The sequence below is a fragment of the Mobula hypostoma genome, chromosome X2, assembly GCF_963921235.1.
Source record: "Mobula hypostoma chromosome X2, sMobHyp1.1, whole genome shotgun sequence".
Classification (NCBI taxonomy): Eukaryota; Metazoa; Chordata; class Chondrichthyes; order Myliobatiformes; family Myliobatidae; genus Mobula; species Mobula hypostoma.
In genome coordinates, this window is record NC_086129.1 from 26,498,317 (window position 1) to 26,520,140 (window position 21,824).

A 21,824-nucleotide genomic window follows, 5' to 3' on the forward strand; every position below is an offset into this window, starting at 1 on the left:
GAGAGACTTTGAATTATTTGCCATGCTCACAGCTTGTTCTAATCTGAGGAAAGACATCCTTGCCATAGAGGGAGTACAAAGAAGGTTCACCAGATTGACTCCTGGGATGGCAGGACTTTCATATGAAGAAAGACTGGATGAACTAGGCTTGTACTCATTGCAATTTAGAAGATTGAGGGGGGATCTGATTGAAACGTATAAAATCCTAAAGGGATTGGACAGGCTAGATGCAGGAAGATAGTTCCCGATGTTGGGGAAGTCCAGAACGAGGGGTCACAGTTTGAGGATAAAGGGGGGGAAGCCTTTTAGGACTGAGATTAGGAAAAACTTCTTCACACAGAGAGTGGTGAATCTGTGGAATTCTCTGCCACAGGAAACAGTTGAGGCCAGTTCATTGGCTATATTTAAGAGGGAGTTAGATATGGCCCTTGTGGCTACGGGGATCAGGGGGTATGGAGGGAAGACTGGTGCAGGGTTCTGAGTTGGATGATCAGCCATGATCATAATAAATGGCGGTGCAGGCTCGAAGGGCCGAATGGCCTACTCCTGCACCTATTTTCTATGTTTCTATGTTTATCAAGTTATGGTATTGTTTGCATTGTTGTAATTATATGTTATAATTATGTAGTTTTTGTCAGTTTTTCAGTCTTGGTCTGTCCCGTGTTTCTGTGATATCACACCGGAGGAATATTGTATCATTTCTTAATGCATGCGTTACTAAATGACAATAGAAGAGGACTGCATGTCCTCATAATCTAATGGTAGGGCTCTGAAGTGTACAGTAAAGCAAACGGATCTGGAAATACAGATCCATAATTCCTTGAAAGTAGCATCACAGGTAGATAGGGCTGTAAAGAGAGCTTTTCGCATATTGACCTTCATCGATCTGGGTACTGAGTACAGGAGTTGAGATGTTACGTTGAAGTTGTATAAGATGTTGGTGAGGCCAAATCTGGAGTATTGTGTGAGGGTCTGATCAGTTACCTACAGGAGAGATATCAATATGCTTGAAACAGTGCAGATAAAATTTATAAGGAATGTTGTCAGGACTTTACGATCACAGTTATAGGGTAAGGTTGAATAGGTTAGGACTTTATTTCTGGAGCATAGGAGAACCAGGGGAGATTTGATTGAGGTAGACAAAATTGAGGAGTATAGATAGGGTAAATGCAATCAGGCTTTTTCCTCTGAGCAACATACATCAAAGTTGCTGGTGAACGCAGCAGGCCAGGCAGCGTCTATAGGAAGAGCTGCAGTCGACGTTTCAGGCCGAGACCCTTCGTCAGGACTAACTGAAGGAAGAGTAAGGGATTTGAAAGTTGGAGGGGGAGGGGGAGATCCAAAATGATAGGAGAAGACAGGAGGGGGAGGGATAGAGCCGAGAGCTGGACAGGTGATAGGCAAAAGGGGATACGAGAGGATCATGGCTTTTCATTCTAGGACGAGGGAGATGTCTTCCTTTTTTAAAGAAAGGGGCTTCCCTTCCTCCACTATCAACTCTGCTCTTAAACGCATCTCCCCCATTTCACGTACATCTGCTCTCACTCCATCCTCCCACCACCCCACTAGGAATAGGGTTCCCCTGGTCCTCACCTACCACCCCACCAGCCTCCGGGTCCAACATATTATTCTCCGTAACTTCCGCCACCTCCAACGGGATCCCACCACTAAGCACATCTTTCCCTCCACCCCTCTCTCTGCATTCCGCAGGGATCGCTCCCTACACAACTCCCTTGTCCATTCGTCCCCCCCATCCCTCCCCACTGATCTCCCTCCTGGCACTTATCCGTATAAGCGGAACAAGTGCTACACATGCCCTTACACTTCCTCCCTTACCACCATTCAGGGCCCCAAACAGTCCTTCCAGGTGAGGCATCACTTCACCTGTGAGTCGACTGGGGTGATATACTGCGTCCGGTGCTCCCGATGTGGCCTTTTATATATTGGTGAGACCCGACGCAGACTGGGAGACCGCTTTGCTGAACATCTACGCTCTGTCCGCCAGAGAAAGCAGGATCTCCCAGTGGCCACACATTTTAATTCCACATCCCATTCCCATTCTGACATGTCTATCCACGGCCTCCTCTACTGTAAAGATGAAGCCACACTCAGGTTGGAGGAACAACACCTTATATTCCGTCTGGGTAGCCTCCAACCTGATGGCATGAACAGTGACTTCTCTAACTTCCGCTAGGCCCCACCTCCCCCTCGTACCCCATCTGTTACTCATTTTTATGCACACATTCTTTCTCTCACTCTCCTTTTTCTCCCTCTGTCCCTCTGAATATACCTCTTGCCCATCCTCTGGGTCACCCCCCCCCCCCCGTCTTTCTTCCCGGACCTTCTGTCCCATGATCCTCTCGTATCCCCTTTTGCCTATCACCTGTCCAGCTCTCGGCTCTATCCCTCCCCCTCCTGTCTTTTCCTAACATTTTGCATCTCCCCCTCCCCCTCCAACTTTCAAATCCCTTACTCACTCTTCCTTCAGTTAGTCCTGACGAAGGGTCTCGGCCTGAAACGTCGACTGCGCCTCTTCCTATAGATGCTGCCTGGCCTGCTGCGTTCACCAGCAACTTTGATGTGTGTTGCTTGAATTTCCAGCATCTGCAGAATTCCTGTTGTTTTTTTTCCTCTGAGGTTGGCTGATACTAGAACTGGAGGTTATAGGTTAAGGGTGAAAGGTAAAATATTTAAGCGTAATCTGAGAGGAAACTTCTTCACTCAGGTGTTGGTGCGAGTGTGGAACAAGCTGGCAGTAGAAGTGGCAGATGTGGGTTCAATTATAACCTTTAAGAGATGTTTGGATAGGTACATGAATGGGAGGGTTTTAGAAGGATATAGTCCAGGAGCAGATGGGTAGAAGTAGACAGAAGACCAGATCAGTCAAAGGGCCTGTTTTGATGCTGTAGTGTTCTATGACTCTATGAACAGGATTGAGTGACGGCTCTGCAAAAAGCTGGCACAGACACAATGAGCCAGTTACTGTGCTATTGTGATTCCTTGACTCTTCCAGTTCAATTAAAAAACATGGGGCCTTATCCCATCTATATCTGTACATCTTCTCTGCTGATTATGTTGCATCAGTTATTTAATTCCCACTAAATCTTGCTGATTTGTCTTGTTTTACTGTTGCTGGCACTGGGGTTTGGAAAAGGCTGTTCTTGCTGGGTCTATCTCAATTGTGAATGAATTGAAATGTGGTACACCAGTTCTGCTTGCCATCAATTTAAGAGCACAAAAAAAAGCTTTGCTACAAAAGATTTGTCTCAGGCTTTGACTTAAAAATGGCCTTGTCAACTTGGGTGGTATATCCTTCAAGGTAATTGTTTCCTGTTTAAACCTGTGAAACTGTCCTTCTGAGGTCGACATTCGCTCACTTTTGTTTTGAAATAGAGAGGACTAAGATATAAATCCTTGCAATGCTCATTAAATAGAGATCATGTACAAACAAGGATATTGGTCAAACTGCTTTATTAAACAGGGCAGAATATCAAAAGTGGGGCTTGGATGAAACCCAGACAGAAAGAAATCTAGATGATACCACCTCATTTTGCTAAGAACTCAAACCATTCTATGTAAATAAAAAAATGTTGCTGGTTCATATTTAGGAGCTTAAAATGCCAATCCTGTTTAAGCAAGCAATGAAGAAATGATTTGGTTTAAGGGAAAGGGAGGTTTAATTTAAACTGGTGTTTTTCTATTTTTGTAGGTCTAATCCCTTTTAGGTATTTTTTAATGTCAGTGAGTCATATATAAGCAGAACGTGCTCAGTGATAGCTGCAATTTGGAATCCATAAATTGTTTTAAAACTGACTTCAACATTTGACTCAATAGATTTGTTACTTTTTCATGTGTTTATACCTATAAAGGACATCAGGCTACATAGTTACAGAGTATTTAATTTTAATGTTGTGAATAACATTGAATTCTAAGAGGAGGCAGGTTTGAGCTGAAAACTTAATGTATCCATATGGTTGTTCTGTTTATTACTTTAGTGGTAACCCACAAGTACTTTAACAACTACTGTAGGGCAAAATTAATGTCATAGAAATGAGCTGGTCCTTTGGCCAGTCTTTCATGGGTAATGTACATTATATCGTTAGCTCCACACTACCTCACCACAGACTTGACTACTAATTGAAATAAGAAGTGCGATTGAATTAATTGAGCAGCTATAGCTTCATTTGACATCTCTGAATTAGTCATGAACAGAGAAACACAACTATTCAGCTGCTTCTCTGTGAAAGAAATATGGAGATATATTTTCCTTCTGTGTCGTCCAGGTGTAATTAGGGAGCCAGGGTGCACAATCTCCTTCGTTAAACTTGTGAAATTAAGTCAGCCGTCCTATTTCTAGAGGGTTGTTTAAATTTAAATCAATTTGTGGGACACAAGAAGGAATTAAGGGTGCTTTCATCAGCAATTTTGATATATGTAAAAATCTGCCTATGAAGATAGCAAGGGTTTCATTTTATGCGATCCATATGTTTGATTTTTTCTTTTTGGCAGTGAAAATAATGTGAATATTCTGAACATAAGTCTTTATTTTTGCTTGTCTTGGGCTGTAGAAGTCTATTAGTATGCACAAGAATTGGCATTACTGGTGATTTTCTATTGCACATCAAGGTAATACAGTTCCCAGCAGTTACTTTGCAACCACAAAGGGTGAAAATCCACATGCACTTTTTCCAATATAGTGTTCAAAGTTTGATGCTTAGCCCACTGGTCCAGCTTGGCGGCAGCTCCATCAAGGGTACTGGCCACTCCACAATCGAGGACATCCTCAAGGAGGAGGCATCTACCATTGAGGACTCTCACCATCCAGGAAATGGCCATTTCTCATTGATACAATCAAGGAGGAGATACAAGTGCGTAGAGATACACACTCAATGTTTCAGGAACAGCTTCTTCCCTCTGCCATCAGATTTTTGAATGGATCATGAACACTACCTCACTTTCCCCCCTATATTTGCATTATTCAATCAATCTTATGTATTTATTACTGTAACATAATTTTTAAGTATTGCACTGTGCAGCTGCTGAAAAACAACAAACTTCAGTGACAATCTATGGAAGATTACAGGGGTTCTGGTGTATCTCTGAATAAGGGAGTTAAAAAAATAATTTCTGTTTGTTCAGTCAGGAAAGATTAAAAATAGCACAAATTTCATGAAGTGGCTGGCTGGAAGAAATGTTCTTACTTTGATTTATGCTTGAATTAGAAAAGATTATTTTGATGTAAAGGAATGAATCCTTATTGCTTGGATACTTGAGCTGTAATTCCTTCCAATAACAACTCCAAGAACATATTAATAATCTAGTCTTAAGGTTTACATGAAGCTGAGAAAAGTTCAACAAGCATTGCTTTAGCTGAGTGGGTCAAACAGATTTGTATAATTTCCATAATTTCAAAATTTTCACTGTCAGAGTGTCTATTATAACCCCAAATCAGAAAATCACTAGTGATCTGTAAGTTGTCTTCTCTATAAGGTAAATTAACTGAGCAATTTCTACCCCTTCGGAATACAGCCCCTTTAGGACATACACATGAAGACCTAGGATAGGTACATCTTGTAATAAACAGACTATAAATTTATGACTGATCAATGATATAAACAGCTGGATCTGAAATCAAAATTGAACCAGTAGTTTCAGATAGGACGGTAAGCCCTGATTCTCCCTCCCAGTTTATTTGGAATAGCATTTGTAGGAGGCATCCTCCCAGCATCTGCCCAAGCCTATATTCCCATGAACCAACAAAAAATAAATGAATGAATTGTTTATTGACCTTACAACTGGTTCAAAAAATTCACACAACATAGTCACTGCATCAATTATTAACATAATAACAAAGAGCAAAAATCTGGGCAAAGTATTCGGGTAGAAAAATGACTTGTACACTAGGCTCTTATAGACAAACTTACATCAGCATTTCTATTGTGGTAGAGTGTGCAATTCCTTCCCTCAGTTTCTTTTCTGGATGATGAGGGTGAGAGATACCCCGAACTGTGTACCATTTTCGAAAGTTTTACTCTACCTGAGACTGCTTAATTTATCACTATCTCTTGTAGGATCTATATCTTGTCCACTTTGATCTAACACAAATGATTAATAGTCAACAAGTGAAAATTCTCTCCAATGGGTATGTTGGGTATTAATTACTTTTAGTGACTGCTAGATCTGCTACTAGCTGCACGTGTAGGTATTCTGAATTCTTTTTTACTCATTGAGTTCAAGAATTGGGACATCGTGTTTCAGCTGTACAGGATGTTAGTGAGATTGCATTTGAAGTGTTCTGTTCACTTCTTGACTCCACGCCATAGGAAGGATGTGATTAATTTAGAAACAGTGCAGAGAAATTCACAAGGATGTTGCAGGACCAGATGATTTGAGTTATAAGGAGAAATTAGACAGGCTGGGACTGTTTTCGCTGGAGCAACGGAAGCTGAGGAAACTTTATAGAAGGGCATTGATAGGGTAGGTTGTCACAGTATTTTTCTTAGGCTGGGGAAATTTTAAACTAGAGGGCACAGATTTAAGATAAGAGAGGAAGTATTTAAAGGGGAGCAGAGGGGCAAATTTTTCACACAGAAGGTGATGAGTGTATGAATGAGCTTTGAGAAAGTGGTAGAAATGGACAGAATTAAAACGCATTTGGAGAAGTACTTGGATAGGCAAGTGCCAATGGCAGATGGGCCAAATGCAAGCAAATACAATTAGCTGAGATTGTCACCTTGGCAATTCCGGACAGGGCCAAAGGGCCTGTTTCTATGCTGTATAACTCTGTGACTCTGTGAATGAAAATGAATATTATGGAGGTGCAGCCAAGATTTGGAACAACCAGTGATCTCCCATTGTTCATCAGAAGTGTGGAATTTGGTATGATATTTTAGTACCAATATAGTTTACTCCTTTAAAGAGACTCACTTTCGGAATGGGGTAATTTCTGAGTTTAGTTGCAGTTAGTTATGATTACTGGATACTCCAGACTAGCAGCTATGGAATTCTCCTTTGGGTAGAGTCTACTTTCTGATTATTAAACAAAACAAAACATATAAACTCCAATTTTTAACTTTTTTACTGATGCTGATAAAAGCCATCTTAGGACCTTACTACAAATTTGGATGGTATATTACACTGATAAACCTCCATTGACAACATATTTCATAACTTCAGGCTGACATGAAATTACATAGAAAATCAAGGCTTTGCCATTGAACTTGTTACCGAAAGGCAATTAACCATCACATTTGTTTTCAGACGCAAAATATATTGGTGTTATTGATTGGCGGGGGGGACCTGGTTGAGTAACTTGGAGTAGTATGTTCATTTCTTGTTGAAACATTATAGGAAGGATGTGGATGCTTTGGAGATGGTGCAGAAGTATTTACCAGGATGCCGTCTGGACTATTGAACATGTCTTATGAGGAAAGGTTGAGCAAGTTTTTCTCTTTAGAGTGAAGGAGAATGATAGGATACCTGATCAAGGTGATTAAGATGCTAAGAGGCATAGAATGAGTGGACAGCCAGTGCCTTTTTCCCAGGGTGGCAATGGCTAATATGAGAGGAACACACATCAAAGTTGCTGGTGAACGCAGCAGGCCAGGCAGTATCTATAGGAAGAGGCGCAGTCGACGTTTCAGACCGAGACCCTTCGTCAGGACTAACTGAAGGAAGAGTGAGTAAGGGATTTGAAAGCTGGAGGGGGAGGGGGAGATGCAAAATGATAGGAGAAGACAGGAGGGGGAGGGATAGAGCCGAGAGCTGGACAGGTGATAGGCAAAAGGGGATACGAGAGGATCATGGGACAGGAGGTCCGGGAAGAAAGACGGGGGGGTGGGGGGTGACCCAGAGGATGGACAAGAGGTATATTCAGAGGGACAGAGGGAGAAAAAGGAGAGTGAGAGAAAGAATGTGTGCATAAAAATGAGTAACAGATGGGGTACGAGGGGGAGGTGGGGCATTAGCGGAAGTTAGAGAAGTCAATTTTATGCCATCAGGTTGGAGGCTACCCAGACGGAATATAAGGTGTTGTTCCTCCAACCTGAGTGTGGCTTCATCTTTACAGTAGAGGAGGCCGTGGATAGACATGTCAGAATGGGAATGGGATGTGGAATTAAAATGTGTGGCCACTGGGAGATCCTGCTTTCTCTGGCGGACAGAGCGTAGATGTTCAGCAAAGCGGTCTCCCAGTCTGCGTCGGGTCTCACCAATATATAAAAGGCCACATCGGGAGCACCGGATGCAGTATATCACCCCAGTCGACTCACAGGTGAAGTGATACCTCACCTGGAAGGACTGTTTGGGGCCCTGAATGGTGGTAAGGGAGGAAGTGTAAGGGCATGTGTAGCACTTGTTCCGCTTACACAGATAAGTGCCAGGAGGGAGATCAGTGGGGAGGGATGGGGGGGACGAATGGACAAGGGAGTTGTGTAGGGAGCGATCCCTGCGGAATGCAGAGAGGGGTGGAGGGAAGGGATGTGCTTAGTGGTGGGATCCCGTTGGAGGTGGCGGAAGTTACGGAGAATAATATGTTGGACCCGGAGGCTGGTGGGGTGGTAGGTGAGGACCAGGGGAACCCTATTCCTAGTGGGGTGGTGGGAGGATGGAGTGAGAGCAGATGTACGTGAAATGGGGGAGATGCGTTTAAGAGCAGAGTTGATAGTGGAGGAAGGGAAGCCCCTTTCTTTAAAAAATGAAGACATCTCCCTCGTCCTAGAATGAAAAGCCTCATCCTGAGAGCAGATGCGGCGGAGACGGAGGAATTGCGAGAAGGGGATGGCGTTTTTGCAAGAGACAGGGTGAGAAGAGGAATAGTCCAGATAGCTGTGAGAGTCAGTAGGCTTATAGTAGACATCAGTGGATAAGCTGTCTCCAGAGACAGAGACAGAAAGATCTAGAAAGGGGAGGGAGGTGTCGGAAATGGACCAGGTAAACTTGAGGGCAGGGTGAAAGTTGGAGGCAAAGTTAATAAAGTCAACAAGTTCTGCATGCGTGCAGGAAGCAGCGCCAATGCAGTCGTCGATGTAGTGAAGGAAAAGTGGGGGATAAATACCAGAATAGGCACGGAACATAGATTGTTCCACAAAGCCAACAAAAAGGCAGGCATATCTAGGACCCATACGGGTGCCCATAGCTACACCTTTAGTTTGGAGGAAATTGGAGGAGCAAAAGGAGAAATTATTAAGAGTAAGGACTAATTCCGCTAGACGGAGCAGAGTGGTGGTAGAGGGGAACTGATTAGGTCTGGAATCCAAAAAGAAGCGTAAAGCTTTGAGACCTTCCTGATGGGGGATGGAAGTATATAAGGACTGGACATCCATGGTGAAAATAAAGCGGTGGGGGCCGGGGAACTTAAAATCATCGAAAAGTTTAAGAGCGTGAGAAGTGTCACGAACATAGGTTGGAAGGGATTGAACAAGGGGTGATAAAACAGTGTCGAGGTATGCAGAAACGAGTTCGGTGGGGCAGGAGCAAGCTGAGACAATAGGTCGGCCAGGACAGGCAGGTTTGTGGATCTTGGGTAGGAGGTAGAAACGGGAAGTGTGGGGTGTGGGAACTATAAGGTTGGTAGCAGTGGATGGGAGATCCCCTGAGCGGATAAAGTTGTTGATAGTGTGGGAGACAATGGCCTGGTGCTCCTTAGTGGGGTCACGATCGAGGGGTAAATAAGAGGAGGTATCCGCGAGTTGTCGCTGTGCCTCGGCAAGGTAGAGGTCAGTACGCCAGACTACAACAGCACCCCCCTTATCAGCGGGTTTAATAATAATGTTAGGATTAGTGCGGAGGGAGTGGAGAGCAGAGTGTTCCGAAGGAGTGAGGTTGGAATGGGGACAAGGTGCGGTGAAGTCGAGACGGTTGATGTCCCGTCGGCAGTTAGCAATAAAGAGATCCAGAGCAGGCAGAAGACCAGAGCGGGGTGTCCATGAAGAAGAGGAGGGTTGAAGACGGGAGAAGGGGTCATCGGTGGGGGTGGAAGAGTCCTTGCCGAAGAAGTAGGCTCGGAGACGGAGACGGAGGAAGAAAAGTTCCGCATCGTGGCGAACACGGAACTCGCTGAGGTGTGGGCGAAGGAGGACAAACGTGAGGCCCTTACTGAGAACAGAGCGTTCTGCCTCCGACAGTTGAAGGTCGGAGGGGATGGTAAAGACCCGGCACGGATGAGGGCTGGGATCAGAGGGGGGAGGGGGGAGGCTGGGGGTGTCAGTGGAGAGGGGAGGGTTGGGGTGAGAGAAAGATGGAGCCTCTGAGGGCCCAGGAGCTGACTGTGGGATCTGAGGAAGACGGGGCTGCGGAGTGGTGGTGGGGGAAGGGGAGACGGGAGTCACAACAGCAGCAATATGAGAGGGCCTAATTTTAAGGTGATTGGAGAATATCGGGGGGAGGGTGGCAGAGGTAAGCTTCATTACACAGAGAGTGGTGGGTGTGTGGAATTCACTGCCAGGGTTGGTGGTAGAGGCAGGTACATTATGGAGATTTAAACGACTCTTAAATAGGCACATGGATGAAATAAAAATGGATGGCTATGTGGTGATCTTGAAGTCAGTTAAAAGGTTGGCACAATATCATGGGCCGAAGGGCCTGTACTCTTCTGCACTATGTTCTATCTTCTATATTAAATATGGATGGCTAATAGGACAAGTATTATTTATTTCCATCACACACTGAGAAGCAATGTGTTTTAGAAATTAAAACACGATCTATTTGCTAAATTTACTTCTCAATCATCAATGCATTTGATTTTGCCAAACAATGATAACTGAGAAAACATCCTGAAATGGGCGAAAATTAGAAATTGGGAATTTCAAGCTCTGACTCCACATGACCAAACCACAGAAAACGGCTGTCATTTTGGGGGAAAAAAATCGAGAGAAAGGCCCGAGGCATGTAGCACAGGTGTGGATGAAATAAATGGGAAGGTGATATTCAGTGAGAGCTTATTCCTGGATCATGAAAGTATGATTTGCATGTTTATAGCGTCTTTCCACAACCGCAGGGGGTTGCAGAGCACTTGCAACCAGTTTTGAAGTGCGGTCAAGTTCAGGGTCATGAATGTGGTATCAGCAAGGTCGTACAGTAATTGGTTGCATGTTTTGTGCTGCGTCCTGCAGTGTTGGGAGATGCTGTATAAATGCAAATCTTCCTTTCATGATAATGATCCCGTCTGTTGCTTCAATGGTGCCTTTTAGGGGAGATACGGTAGGGAAACTTTGTCACATGGTGTGAGCTGAATTATCTGCAGCTTAATGTGAAAAAGACTAAGGAGCTGGTGGTAGACCTGAGGAGAGCTAAGGTACCGGTGACCCCTGTTTCCATCCAGGGGGTCAGTGTGGACATGGTGGAGGATTACAAATACCTGGGGATACGAATTGACAATAAACTGGACTGGTCAAAGAACACTGAGGCTGTCTACAAGAAGGGTCAGAGCCGTCTCTATTTCCTGAGGAGACTGAGGTCCTTTAACATCTGCCGGACGATGCTGAGGATGTTCTACGAGTCTGTGGTGGCCAGTGCTATCATGTTTGCTGTTGTGTGCTGGGGCAGCAGGCTGAGGGTAGCAGACACCAACAGAATCAACAAACTCATTTGTAAGGCCAGTGATGTTGTGGGGATGGAACTGGACTCTCTGACGGTGGTGTCTGAAAAGAGGATGCTGTCCAAGTTGCATGCCATCTTGGTCAATATCTCCCATCCGCTACATAATGTACTGGGTGGGCACAGGAGTACATTCAGCCAGTGACTCATTCCACCGAGATGCAACACAAAGCGTCATAGGAAGTCATTCCTGCCTGTGGCCATCAAACTTTACAACTCCAACCTTGGAGGGTCAGACACACTGAGCCAATAGGCTGGTCCTGGACTTATTTCCTGGCATAATTTACATATTACTATTTAATTATTTCTGGTTTTATTACTGTTTAATTATTTATGGTGCAACTGTAACAAAAACCAATTTCACCCAGGATCAATAAAGTATGACTATGAGATAAATGTTCACGGTGAAAACTCCACAGGTCTTGAATGCCGTCAGAATGTAAATGCAGGCAGTAAGTTGAGGGTGAGGGGTGGTGGAATGGGAGCAATGAAGACCGCGGTTGCATCACTAAGAGACGCGGGAAAAGCTGTGAAGGACCAAAAGGGGCTGAAACTGCCCTGTCTTTCACAGCGTATTAAAGCTCCCTGAGGGTTACCCACAGGAATTTGAGATGAAAAGTGCTCACTTCAGTTTGTAACATAAAGAATCAGTTTGATGCTCATTCTATTGTTCTTCCTGTTCATTATCGCAGAAGTCATTCTGTTCAGGGCTAATGATGTAGGAGAGGTGCTTTTTATTTCAATGGAAGCAGCCTGATTAACTGAAGTTAATTACACATTTTTACATTGCATGTGCTACTTTCAGCAGAAATAGAAATATTTTGGCACTAACTATCTCTAAAGCAACTCCTACTGTGATTTTGCTTTTTTTTCCTTTGATAGGCTGTTTGGTTTAAATTGCCCCCTTAATCTACAAGTGGGATGTGTTTTCAACATAAATTTTCAGTAATGTATTATATGTAACCAGCTAAAATGTCTCACTTTTCTGCTAATGCAGAGAAGGATTGAGGGAAATGAAACATTTCTCTATTTTTATCTTTGAACATTTAATCAGGCATTCCTGTTATAGCCAGAGCATGACTAAAGAGGCAGAGTGATTCTCCCTCAGAACTTTCCATTTCAGAAATTCAGATTGGATTAAAGATTAGTTTTATTTGTCGTGTACACATCAAAACACACAGTGAAATGCATTTTGTTTGTGTCAAATCAAATCAGTGAGTATTGGGCTGGGCAGCCCACAAGTGACACCACACTTCAGGTGCCACCATAGCATATCCACAACTCACTAAGCCTAACTACAGTATATATTTTTGGAATGTGAGAGGAAACCCGATCACCTGGAGGAAAGCCTTGATGTCTTGGGGAGAACATACAAACTCCTTACAGTCAGCGGTGGGAATTGAATGCCGATTGGTGATCACTGGGACTATAAAGCAATGTGCCAGCTGCTATGTTATCAGCATGGCTTTGGCTTTGGTACAATAAGAGGTTCCACCACACTGCCATTTGCAACAACTTAGCTGTAGGTTGATTGAGCAGGGGGGGAAACGTCGTCTCAGACCATGAGAGGCCTCCGTCGGGCATTTTCTTGCCTTACAAGGCACAGATTGGAAGTCTGTGTGGGGCGCCACTCCTCGCACAGACACCAGGTTAAGTGCCTTGCTCAAGGACACAAACACACTGCCACAACTGAGGCTCGAACTAGCGACCTTCAGACCACTAGACAAATGCCTTAACCACTTGGCCACGTGCCCAACAGGTTGGTTATGTCAGCCTTTTAAATATAATGATTCAGCTTTGGAGAGGATCTGATAGTGTGGCAACCTAGTATGAGGACACAAACTCCAGTGTGTTTGCTTGTGAGATCCTTTTGACAATTCATCCACATCTATTTGAGGGTAGGGTATGAAAAGTATTCAAAGCTCTGGCCAAATTAATGTGCTGTCTTGAGATGTAGCAAAGGATATTGATCAGTGTTGCCTTCCTTATTGAAGTTAGTTTCAATTTGTTGCCCAGCCTGACTGTCTTATTTGCCTTAATCACCATCATTGTCAAGGGTACTCACTGAGTTAACTTCAGCAATGATCCTTTCCTTCCAAATTTGACAATTTTTTCCCCTTGCTTGTCTCTGGGGTTCCCAATCTAGGGCCCACAGACCCCTCGGCTAATGGCATTAAAAAAAAGGTTGGGAACCCCTGCATTGTGGTTTGCATTAGACAGATTTGACACCAGGTTTGATTTTTAAAGTATGAACCTTGTTTTTGATGATTTCTGTGTAGACATTCTTGTGTTTCAAAAACAGTGTTCAAAAGTCACCTTTGAGTACCATTGTGGAGTCCAAATAGTCTCCATTCGTTGCCTAACAAAGTTAGGCTAGTCTGCAGATAGAGCAAGTAACTCAAAAGCTAATAGAAAGTTATTATTGTTGTGGAAATTGAAAGCAGAAATAGATTATTCTCTTTTTATAAAGAGCATTAATGTGGCCTATTCTTGAGTTAAAAGTGCATTGTTGCTGTCTTCATTTCAAGAAAAACGTTCATGGAAGCAGTTCAAAGGTTCACTGACACATCCATGAAATAGTCTGGTTGCCTTAATGAATTCAGAAGGATGAGGGGGTATCACATTGAAACCCTTCGAATGTTGAAAGGCCTAGACAGAGTAGATGTGGAAAAGATGTTTCCCATGGTGGGAGAGTCTAGGACAGGAGAGCACAGCCTCAGGATAGAGGGGCGCCCTTTCAAAACAGAGATGTGGAGAAATTTAGCCAAAGGGTGGTGCATTTGTGGAATTTGTTGCCACGTGCTGCTGTGGAGGCCAGGTCGTTGGGTGTACTTAAGGCGGAGATTGATAGGCTCTTGATTGGACATGGCATCAAAGGTTACGGGGAGAAAGCCAGGAACTGGGGTTGAGGAGGAGGAAAAAAATTCTTCTCCCTCCTACTATTTGGCAAAAGGTACCAAAGCATTCGGGCTCTCATGACCAGACTGTGTAACAGTTTCTTCCCCCAAGCCATTAGACTCCTCAATTCCCAGAGTCTAGTCTGACACCAACACACACACACACACACACACACACACACACACACACACACACACACACACCACCCCCCCTTCGGTTCTCCATCGAAATCCAATGACGACGTCCACTCCTTTAACGGTGAGATCTGTGATGACTGTACAGTCCTAGCCTGGACCCACAAGCTCTGTTGCAGGTGGGACATGTATATGTAGTAGTGGTGGCAACCATGGCTGCATTTCTCCTGGCTCTCTTCTGCTGTCTTCTGGTTGTTCTTTCCATCTCCAGAATATGAACCCCGTCCCTACACAGCTGTCACCAAGTGGTACGGTCAGCAGCAACCTCCTCCATTTGTCCTCGGGTCTGATCTTGCACTTTCTTAAAGCATTCTTCATCTGACTCTTATAGCGCTTCTTCAGCCCTCCAGCTGAGTGTCGACCATGATGTAGCTGGCCGTATAACACTCTGCGGGGTAGCCGACATGGGGAGCATCCTTATCACGTGCTCCATCCACTGCAGCTGATGCTGGGTGATCATGGCCTCAATACTCCTGCAGTTGGTCTTTACAAGTATTTCAGTGTGAGGCACCCGCTCACGCCAGGTAATTCCCAGGATGCACTGGAGGCAGCTTATGTGGAAGCGCTCCAAGGACTTGATGTGATGGTTGTAGGTTACCCAAGCTTCACAGCTATAAAGGAGGGTGGTGACACAGACCGCTTGGTATACGGCAACCTTTGTGGAGGGACAAAGGCTCCTGTTCTGAAAGACTCTACGCTGAAGTCTCCCAAAGGCAGCTGATGCCTGTTTAATGCGGCTCTGGATGTCGTCGTCAATGCCACTATCCTCAGAGAGAATGCTCCCCAGATATTTGAAAGATGGCACTACAGACAGCTTTTCATCACCAACAGTGAAGGCAGGTAGAGTGGGTGGGACACTGGTACTCCATTGGCAAATCACTTCTGTCTTGGTGGTACTGACAGACAGCCCCATCCTGCTGTACGCTCTCACCGCCACAGCAAGGACAGTCTGAAGATCCTCCAGAGTATGGGCCACAAGACCACAGTCGTCTGCATACTGCAGCTCCAGGACCCGCTCTCTGCAGAGTGTGGTGGTTGCGTGGAGCCTCCTGATGTCAAAGAGGTTACCATTTAATCTGACGTCCACTGCCACAACGCTGTTGTCTTCAATCTCGTTGCGAAGAAGCTTGGTAACACACAAGAGGAAGATGTTAAAGAGCACTGGCGCTAGTACACACCCCTGCCTCATCCCTGTGCGTACAAGACTCATGTCCTCCTGTGGTCACCCGAGCGGTCGACCCATCGTGGAACTGGCGGTGGATGTTAACAAATTTATTGGGACAGCCAAACCTGAGGAGGACACCCCATAAGAGCTCTCTTTGCACAGTGTCGAATGCTTTGGAGAGGTCAACAAAGGCCATAAACAGGTCCTAATGTTGCTCCCGGCACTTTTCCTGAAGTTGCCGGGCTGTGAAGATCATGTCGATCGTGCTCCTGTTCTTCCTAAATCCACACTGCGATACAGGCAGCATTGACTCGGTGATGTTGCTGATGAGTCTCTGAAGCATCACCTTAGCCAGGACCTTTCCAGCAACAGAAAGGAGTGATATGCCCCTACTATTGCCGCGGATGGCCTTGTCACCCTTCTTCTTATAGATGACAATGATGTTTGCATTTCTCCATTGCTGTGGGATGTTCTCATCAGTCCAGGCCTTGGTGATGTACTGGTAGAGGGTGTGCATACATATGTACCCACCGTTCTTCAGTAACTCAGCAGGGATATTGTCAGTACCAGGGGACTTGTTGTTCTTAAGGGAATGGGCAGCTGATAGAACCTCCTGGAAGGTTGGTGGTAGACTGAGGTTGTGGATAGGAGGAAGTTCAGGCAGTTCGTCCAGGATGGTGGAGTCTGCGTCAGAGTCCTGATTAAGCAGGGTGTTAAAATGCTCAGCCCACCTCAGCAGAATGGTATTCTGATTCTTCAGAAGTGTTAGAAGGTCTGCTGTTTTCAGGGGTGTAACGCATCGATTTATTGAGCCATAGATAGTTTTGACAGCATTGTAAAAAATTATGCATGTCATTATTATCGGCAAAGGACTGGATTTCATGTGCCTTTTCAGTCCACCACTCATTTTGCCTTTTGCAATTTCCTCTGAGCTGCCTGCCAATGCTGCCTGATGCTGGTGGATGAAGGGTTGTCTAAAGTTGCCCGGTGTGCTTTGTGTATGTCCTTAAGCAAGTTGTGGATGGTGTCTGAGTTATCGTCAAACCAGTCTTGGTGGTTCCAGCTCTTATGGCTGATGGATTGGGCTGCTGCCTCATAGGGAGCTGCTCCCTCCCTAAATACCGTTGTTCCATGGTATTTTCTGAGCTCAGACAAGGTTCCAGCTCCCTTAGTTTCTCAGTTGGGATGCGTTGAAACTCACTTCTTGCTTCTGTGCTTGTTAGGCGGTTGCAACTTAGCCACTTTTATTGTTTTTTTGCAGCCGCAGGGGGGGATCGCACTTTCATATGGAGCTTGGACACAATCATACGGTGGTCAGTCCAGCAGTCTGCACCTCTCAAGGCACGGGTGATGAGAACATCCTTGATGTCACTACGTCTCATAATGACGAAGTCGATCATGTGCCAATGTTTAGAGCGAGAGTGCATCCATGAGGTCTTATATTTTGCCTTCTGCTGGAAGATGGTGTTGGTTATGGTAAGGTTATGCACAGAGCAAAGAGTAATGGGGCGTCTGGCAACGGGAGCAGGTACGAATGGACTGGGAGCTCCAAGTCAGAACCCTGCATGGCAGCAGCACAGGGTATTTGGTCGCTAGCAGCTGGGACTGAGTGGCAGTTGTTTTTGGCAGACCCCTGTGTGACTGAGCAGCCCTATTTAGGGACCGCACTGCTCACCTCAGTTGGGGAAGGGCCTAGAAAAGGTGGCCTAAAAATTGCCCATTCAATCACTCACCTGGATAGGTTACCATACCTATCAGTTTATTCCACTACTGCGCTTGAAATAAGAAACAATAAACTGGTAACATGGAATGTAAGGACTCTCCTGGACTCGTATGGCATCTCTGACAGACCTCACCGGAGAACAGCCCTGATCACTGCTGAGCTGAGGCGCTATAACGTCGACATTGCTGCCCTGAGTGAGACCGGATGGCCTAATTCTGCTCCTATGTCTTGTGGTCTTATGGAAAGTCTGGACAATCTCTGCCTGTATCTGCTGAATATTAGAAGAGTAAGTCAGGACTTGAATGAATATACAATATCCTGACAGATCTTGAGAGCACTGATGGTTATGTTGTGTTAAGATGACATTCTGCACCTTTTGCAGTGTACTAAGCCTGCTCTTAATTTGTTTGTCTGAATTCAAAAAAGAGTTTCTGTTGTCTTTTGCAGATGTGGTATCAGAAGTATTGGAGTTAGAGATGCCCAGTACACAGCAGGTCTCTATCGGCAATACCGTTGTTCTGACCAGCCGGATCATCACAGGCCCAGCAAACCTCAATATCACCTCTGTGATTTGGACCAAAGGAACATCAGGAGTGGTAAGTGATATCACAGCAAATATTTAGTGTGTACACTGAGGTGACTTAGTCCCTTTTGAACCAGCTCCAGCTTAAAGTTATTCAGCATGATGGTGCTCCATTTGCTAAGCCACATTTTTAGACTGTAGCTTCCATTGTGATTTTACTAGAGGGTAAAACACTGAACTAAGAGGATGGATTCAACAGCAGTACAGACTTCAAGGATTCCAAAAGTCTATATTTTTGTGATTGGCTCCTAGAAATTTTAGACTGTATTCATGATGGCACCAAAAAAAGACTGCAGAATAGTCAAAAAAACATGCAGCCAATGGTGGGCACCACAGGAATGCAGCAACATTGTTGCAGTTGCACAGCCCTCGTGATCCAGGTTCGATTCTGACCTCCGTGCTGTCTGTGTGGAGTCCGCAACCACATAGGTCTCCCTAGGTTCCCTCCCACATCTCAAACATATGATGGTAGGATGTTTAGCTATGTGTCAAATAGCCCTAAGTGGGTGGTGGGATAATAAGGGCAGAATCGAAACACATTGGAGAGACAAAAAAGTCAGGGAATGGGATGGTTCAGAGCCTGGATGGGCTTCCTGATTTGTGATCAGAGAATCTATACTTCCCTCAGGATGGAATCAGACGTGGGCGAAAGCTTTCTGGACCAGGATGAACTGGGGAACTGTATATTTTTTTCATATCTCGGCCATTTACATAGGCTTGGGTATCTGCACTGTTGGCCTTTATTCTGCCTGGCTTCACATTGGAAAACGGGGCAGGATTTGCAAGTGGAGGTGTTGGCTGCCAGCCTGTGGGCTTTCTGCCTAGGTAAAGGATTAGGTGTTTTTGTTATGCAAGCTCCCTACCAGCTTCCTAGGGATTCCTTGCTGCACAGTGACTGGACTGTGCTGTGTAAGACGGACCTCATTCTTCTCTCATTGGCAGTATGTTGCAAGTACTGTATAGCCTTGCTGTATACCACCTGCAACTAGTTTAATTCAGGTGCAAGATGAGGTACATGGGCATACAGCAAAATGGATCCGGGTCTTTACACCTTTAGATTAAGCACCCTTTGGAGAAAGGATCTGGGGACCTCCTTAAACTACTAGCCCAAATACTTGCAAATTAGTAGCGTTCTACATTAACACCAATTCGAAGATTCAAGGTACATTTATTATCAAAGTCTGTACTGTATACAGAACACAACTCTGAGGTTTGTCCTCCTGCAGGCAGCCATGAAAACAAATAAACACCATGGAACCCATTCAAGAAAATATCAAATACTCAAAGCACACAAAAAAAGAACAAATTGCGCAAACGGCAAAAAGCAAACGAGCAGCACATAAAATATCAAACATCAAACCATTAGTATTCAGTTTAGTTCAGTTCAGCACTGCGCCGCTAGCCAATGCAGGCCGCAAGGCCATTCTTCCGCAAAGCTCCCCAGTCCACATCACTCACTTCAATCCAACTGCTCAAAAACAGGAAAAAAAAGAGTAACCAGACTTTGGAAACACGTGCAACATGCACCTCAAGGTCTCCCAAGACAAGTCCACAGACTCAACAAACAGTCCTGCAATGTGGATCCCAAGACTCCTGCACTTTCCTCCGAAAGCAGATAGTGAGAGGGAGAGGAAGACCGGCCAAACGCACGAAGACTGCATCAAACACCCATCTGTCCTTCGCGCTCGTCCTCGTCGACTTCAGCCTTGCTCAACGCCTCAATCGGAGAGAAGCAACATGGAGTCGATCACTGGCTTGTGCCCTGTCTCCAGGCTACCAGGCGTCCAGGCCACACACTCCACTCCAAACCTTGGAGACAGCAAAGTGCCAGATTGCTCAAACAGCGCCAAAACATCAAAATATAAATCACAGATTCCAATCGTACGCAGCTGAGTAATAGAATCATATTTGAAATAAAAGATAGTAGTTTTGTGAACTGTCTGCAGGATGTTTGATGTAAATTCATAATTAACATCAAATTCAGTGTAAATTCTATTAGTGTGAAGGAATATAGTGGTTTGGTTTGACTGACTTGTACACCATGCTGTTAACATTCCTTTTCTAAAATGTACTTTGTTTCTTCTCTCCAGATCGTGATGTATTCCAGCAGCCAAATTACAATAGAACGTCAATACCGAGACCGTATTAGTTTCCTGCATTCAAAGCCAACCAGGGATGTCTCCATATATATCAACAACACCAAGTTAGCTGATTCAGGTCACTACACTTGCACTGTAGTCTCTGCAAAACCTGGCTTAATGAAAACAGGAATAACCAACTTGTCTGTGCTGAGTACGTATTACAATCTACTCTGCCTGCCTACTCTGTAGTTGAGTGACTTCATTTCCCAGAATGTACTGCATGGCTCCCCCAGCTTTTGAGCCAGTCGCAAATGAGAGCAGGGGTCCCAGCCTGAGGCCCACGGACCCCTTGGTTAATGGTAGGGACGATAGCATTAAAAAAGTTTAGGAACCCCTGTATCAGAGGCTACAGTTGCAAATTGGGAGAGAGTACTTATCGGAGTTGGCTAATATAGTTTGAAGGTGGTTATAACTTCATAGAAAAGATGGGAGAGTAAAAATAGAAAATTGTGGACAGTTAGCCTGACATTAGTAGTGGGGAAATGTTTGAATCTATTACTAAGAAATTGATTGCAGGGCACTTAGAACATAATATTAAGATTAGGCAGGGTCATCATTGACTAATGAAAGAGAAATGGTGTTTGATAAATTTATTGCGATTTTTAACATTGTAACTAACACAGATAAGGGAGGACAAGTTGACATTTGGACTTCAAGAGGACCTTTGATGAAGTGTCACTGGAGAGATTTTTGAACAAAATTAGAGCACTTTGCCCATTGAAAGATAAATGAATTACACTTTATCTTCTGCGTGGACACATTGCAGCCTGCTTGACTCAGTAATGAATTCTCAAACTTTAAATTACTTACACTTCTTTTTGTTTATATGAGAATTGGCTATTTATTTTTGGTTTTTTTTTGTGTGGTCTGACATATTGAGACTGTCAGACGGTATATTCTGTTACTAAGGATAATAAATGTAGTGTGTATCATTTTACACTCTACTGTCATCATTCACATTGTCCTTTCAGAAGTTTGAATTTCAGACTGACTTAACAGGACAGATTGCATTACACACTGTTGGAATATCCACCATTAAGACAGAAATATTTAAGGAAAGAAGAGGGACATATTCATAGGAGAATTGAGCTTTCTTAGTGCATTGGAATTCTAGTTTTTAATTCTAGTTTTACCTCATTATGTGCATTAAACTTCTTCAGTTGCCATTGCAAGATTTGACCTGCATCCCTAAGACAATGGACTATGATACTAGTCAAGTAGCTTAGCCATTATGCTATTATACCAGTTATATGAAATTAACTATTAATGATTAATTCAAATTTTTGAAAAATGATTAATTAATGATAAATCCAAATACGATCAGAAAGTAAATAAGCCTGGTGCAATCATAACAAATTGGAGCGGAATGTCTTCAAAACTGTGGAGATGCATATTGACTTCAGGAGAAATGTGCCTCCTCTCCACCCACTCCTAATAACAACTCTACAGTTAGCACCTTTCAACGTATAGGTTCCTGGGCTTCATTAATTCACAGGACCTCATGTAGGAGAACAACATTTCCTTC

At 44.3% G+C, this 21,824-nt stretch overlaps 1 protein-coding gene across 7 annotated transcripts in view; it reads left to right on the top strand.

Moving 5' to 3' along the window:
- LOC134340801 (endothelial cell-selective adhesion molecule-like) overlaps positions 1-21,824 on the top strand; it is a 186,842-nt gene that overhangs the window by 140,925 nt on the left and 24,093 nt on the right. For 5 of the 7 annotated variants that reach the window (XM_063038331.1, XM_063038327.1, XM_063038329.1 and 2 more), the window contains exons 2-3: positions 18,023-18,171; positions 20,249-20,450. In XM_063038331.1, coding sequence (XP_062894401.1) covers positions 18,052-18,171; positions 20,249-20,450 — 322 coding nt within the window. In that variant the 5' untranslated portion in view covers positions 18,023-18,051. Of the gene's footprint in view, positions 1-6,461; positions 6,478-18,022; positions 18,172-20,248; positions 20,451-21,824 lie in introns of those variants that run through there. The other 2 variants (XM_063038332.1, XM_063038333.1) reach the window with 2 other exon arrangements.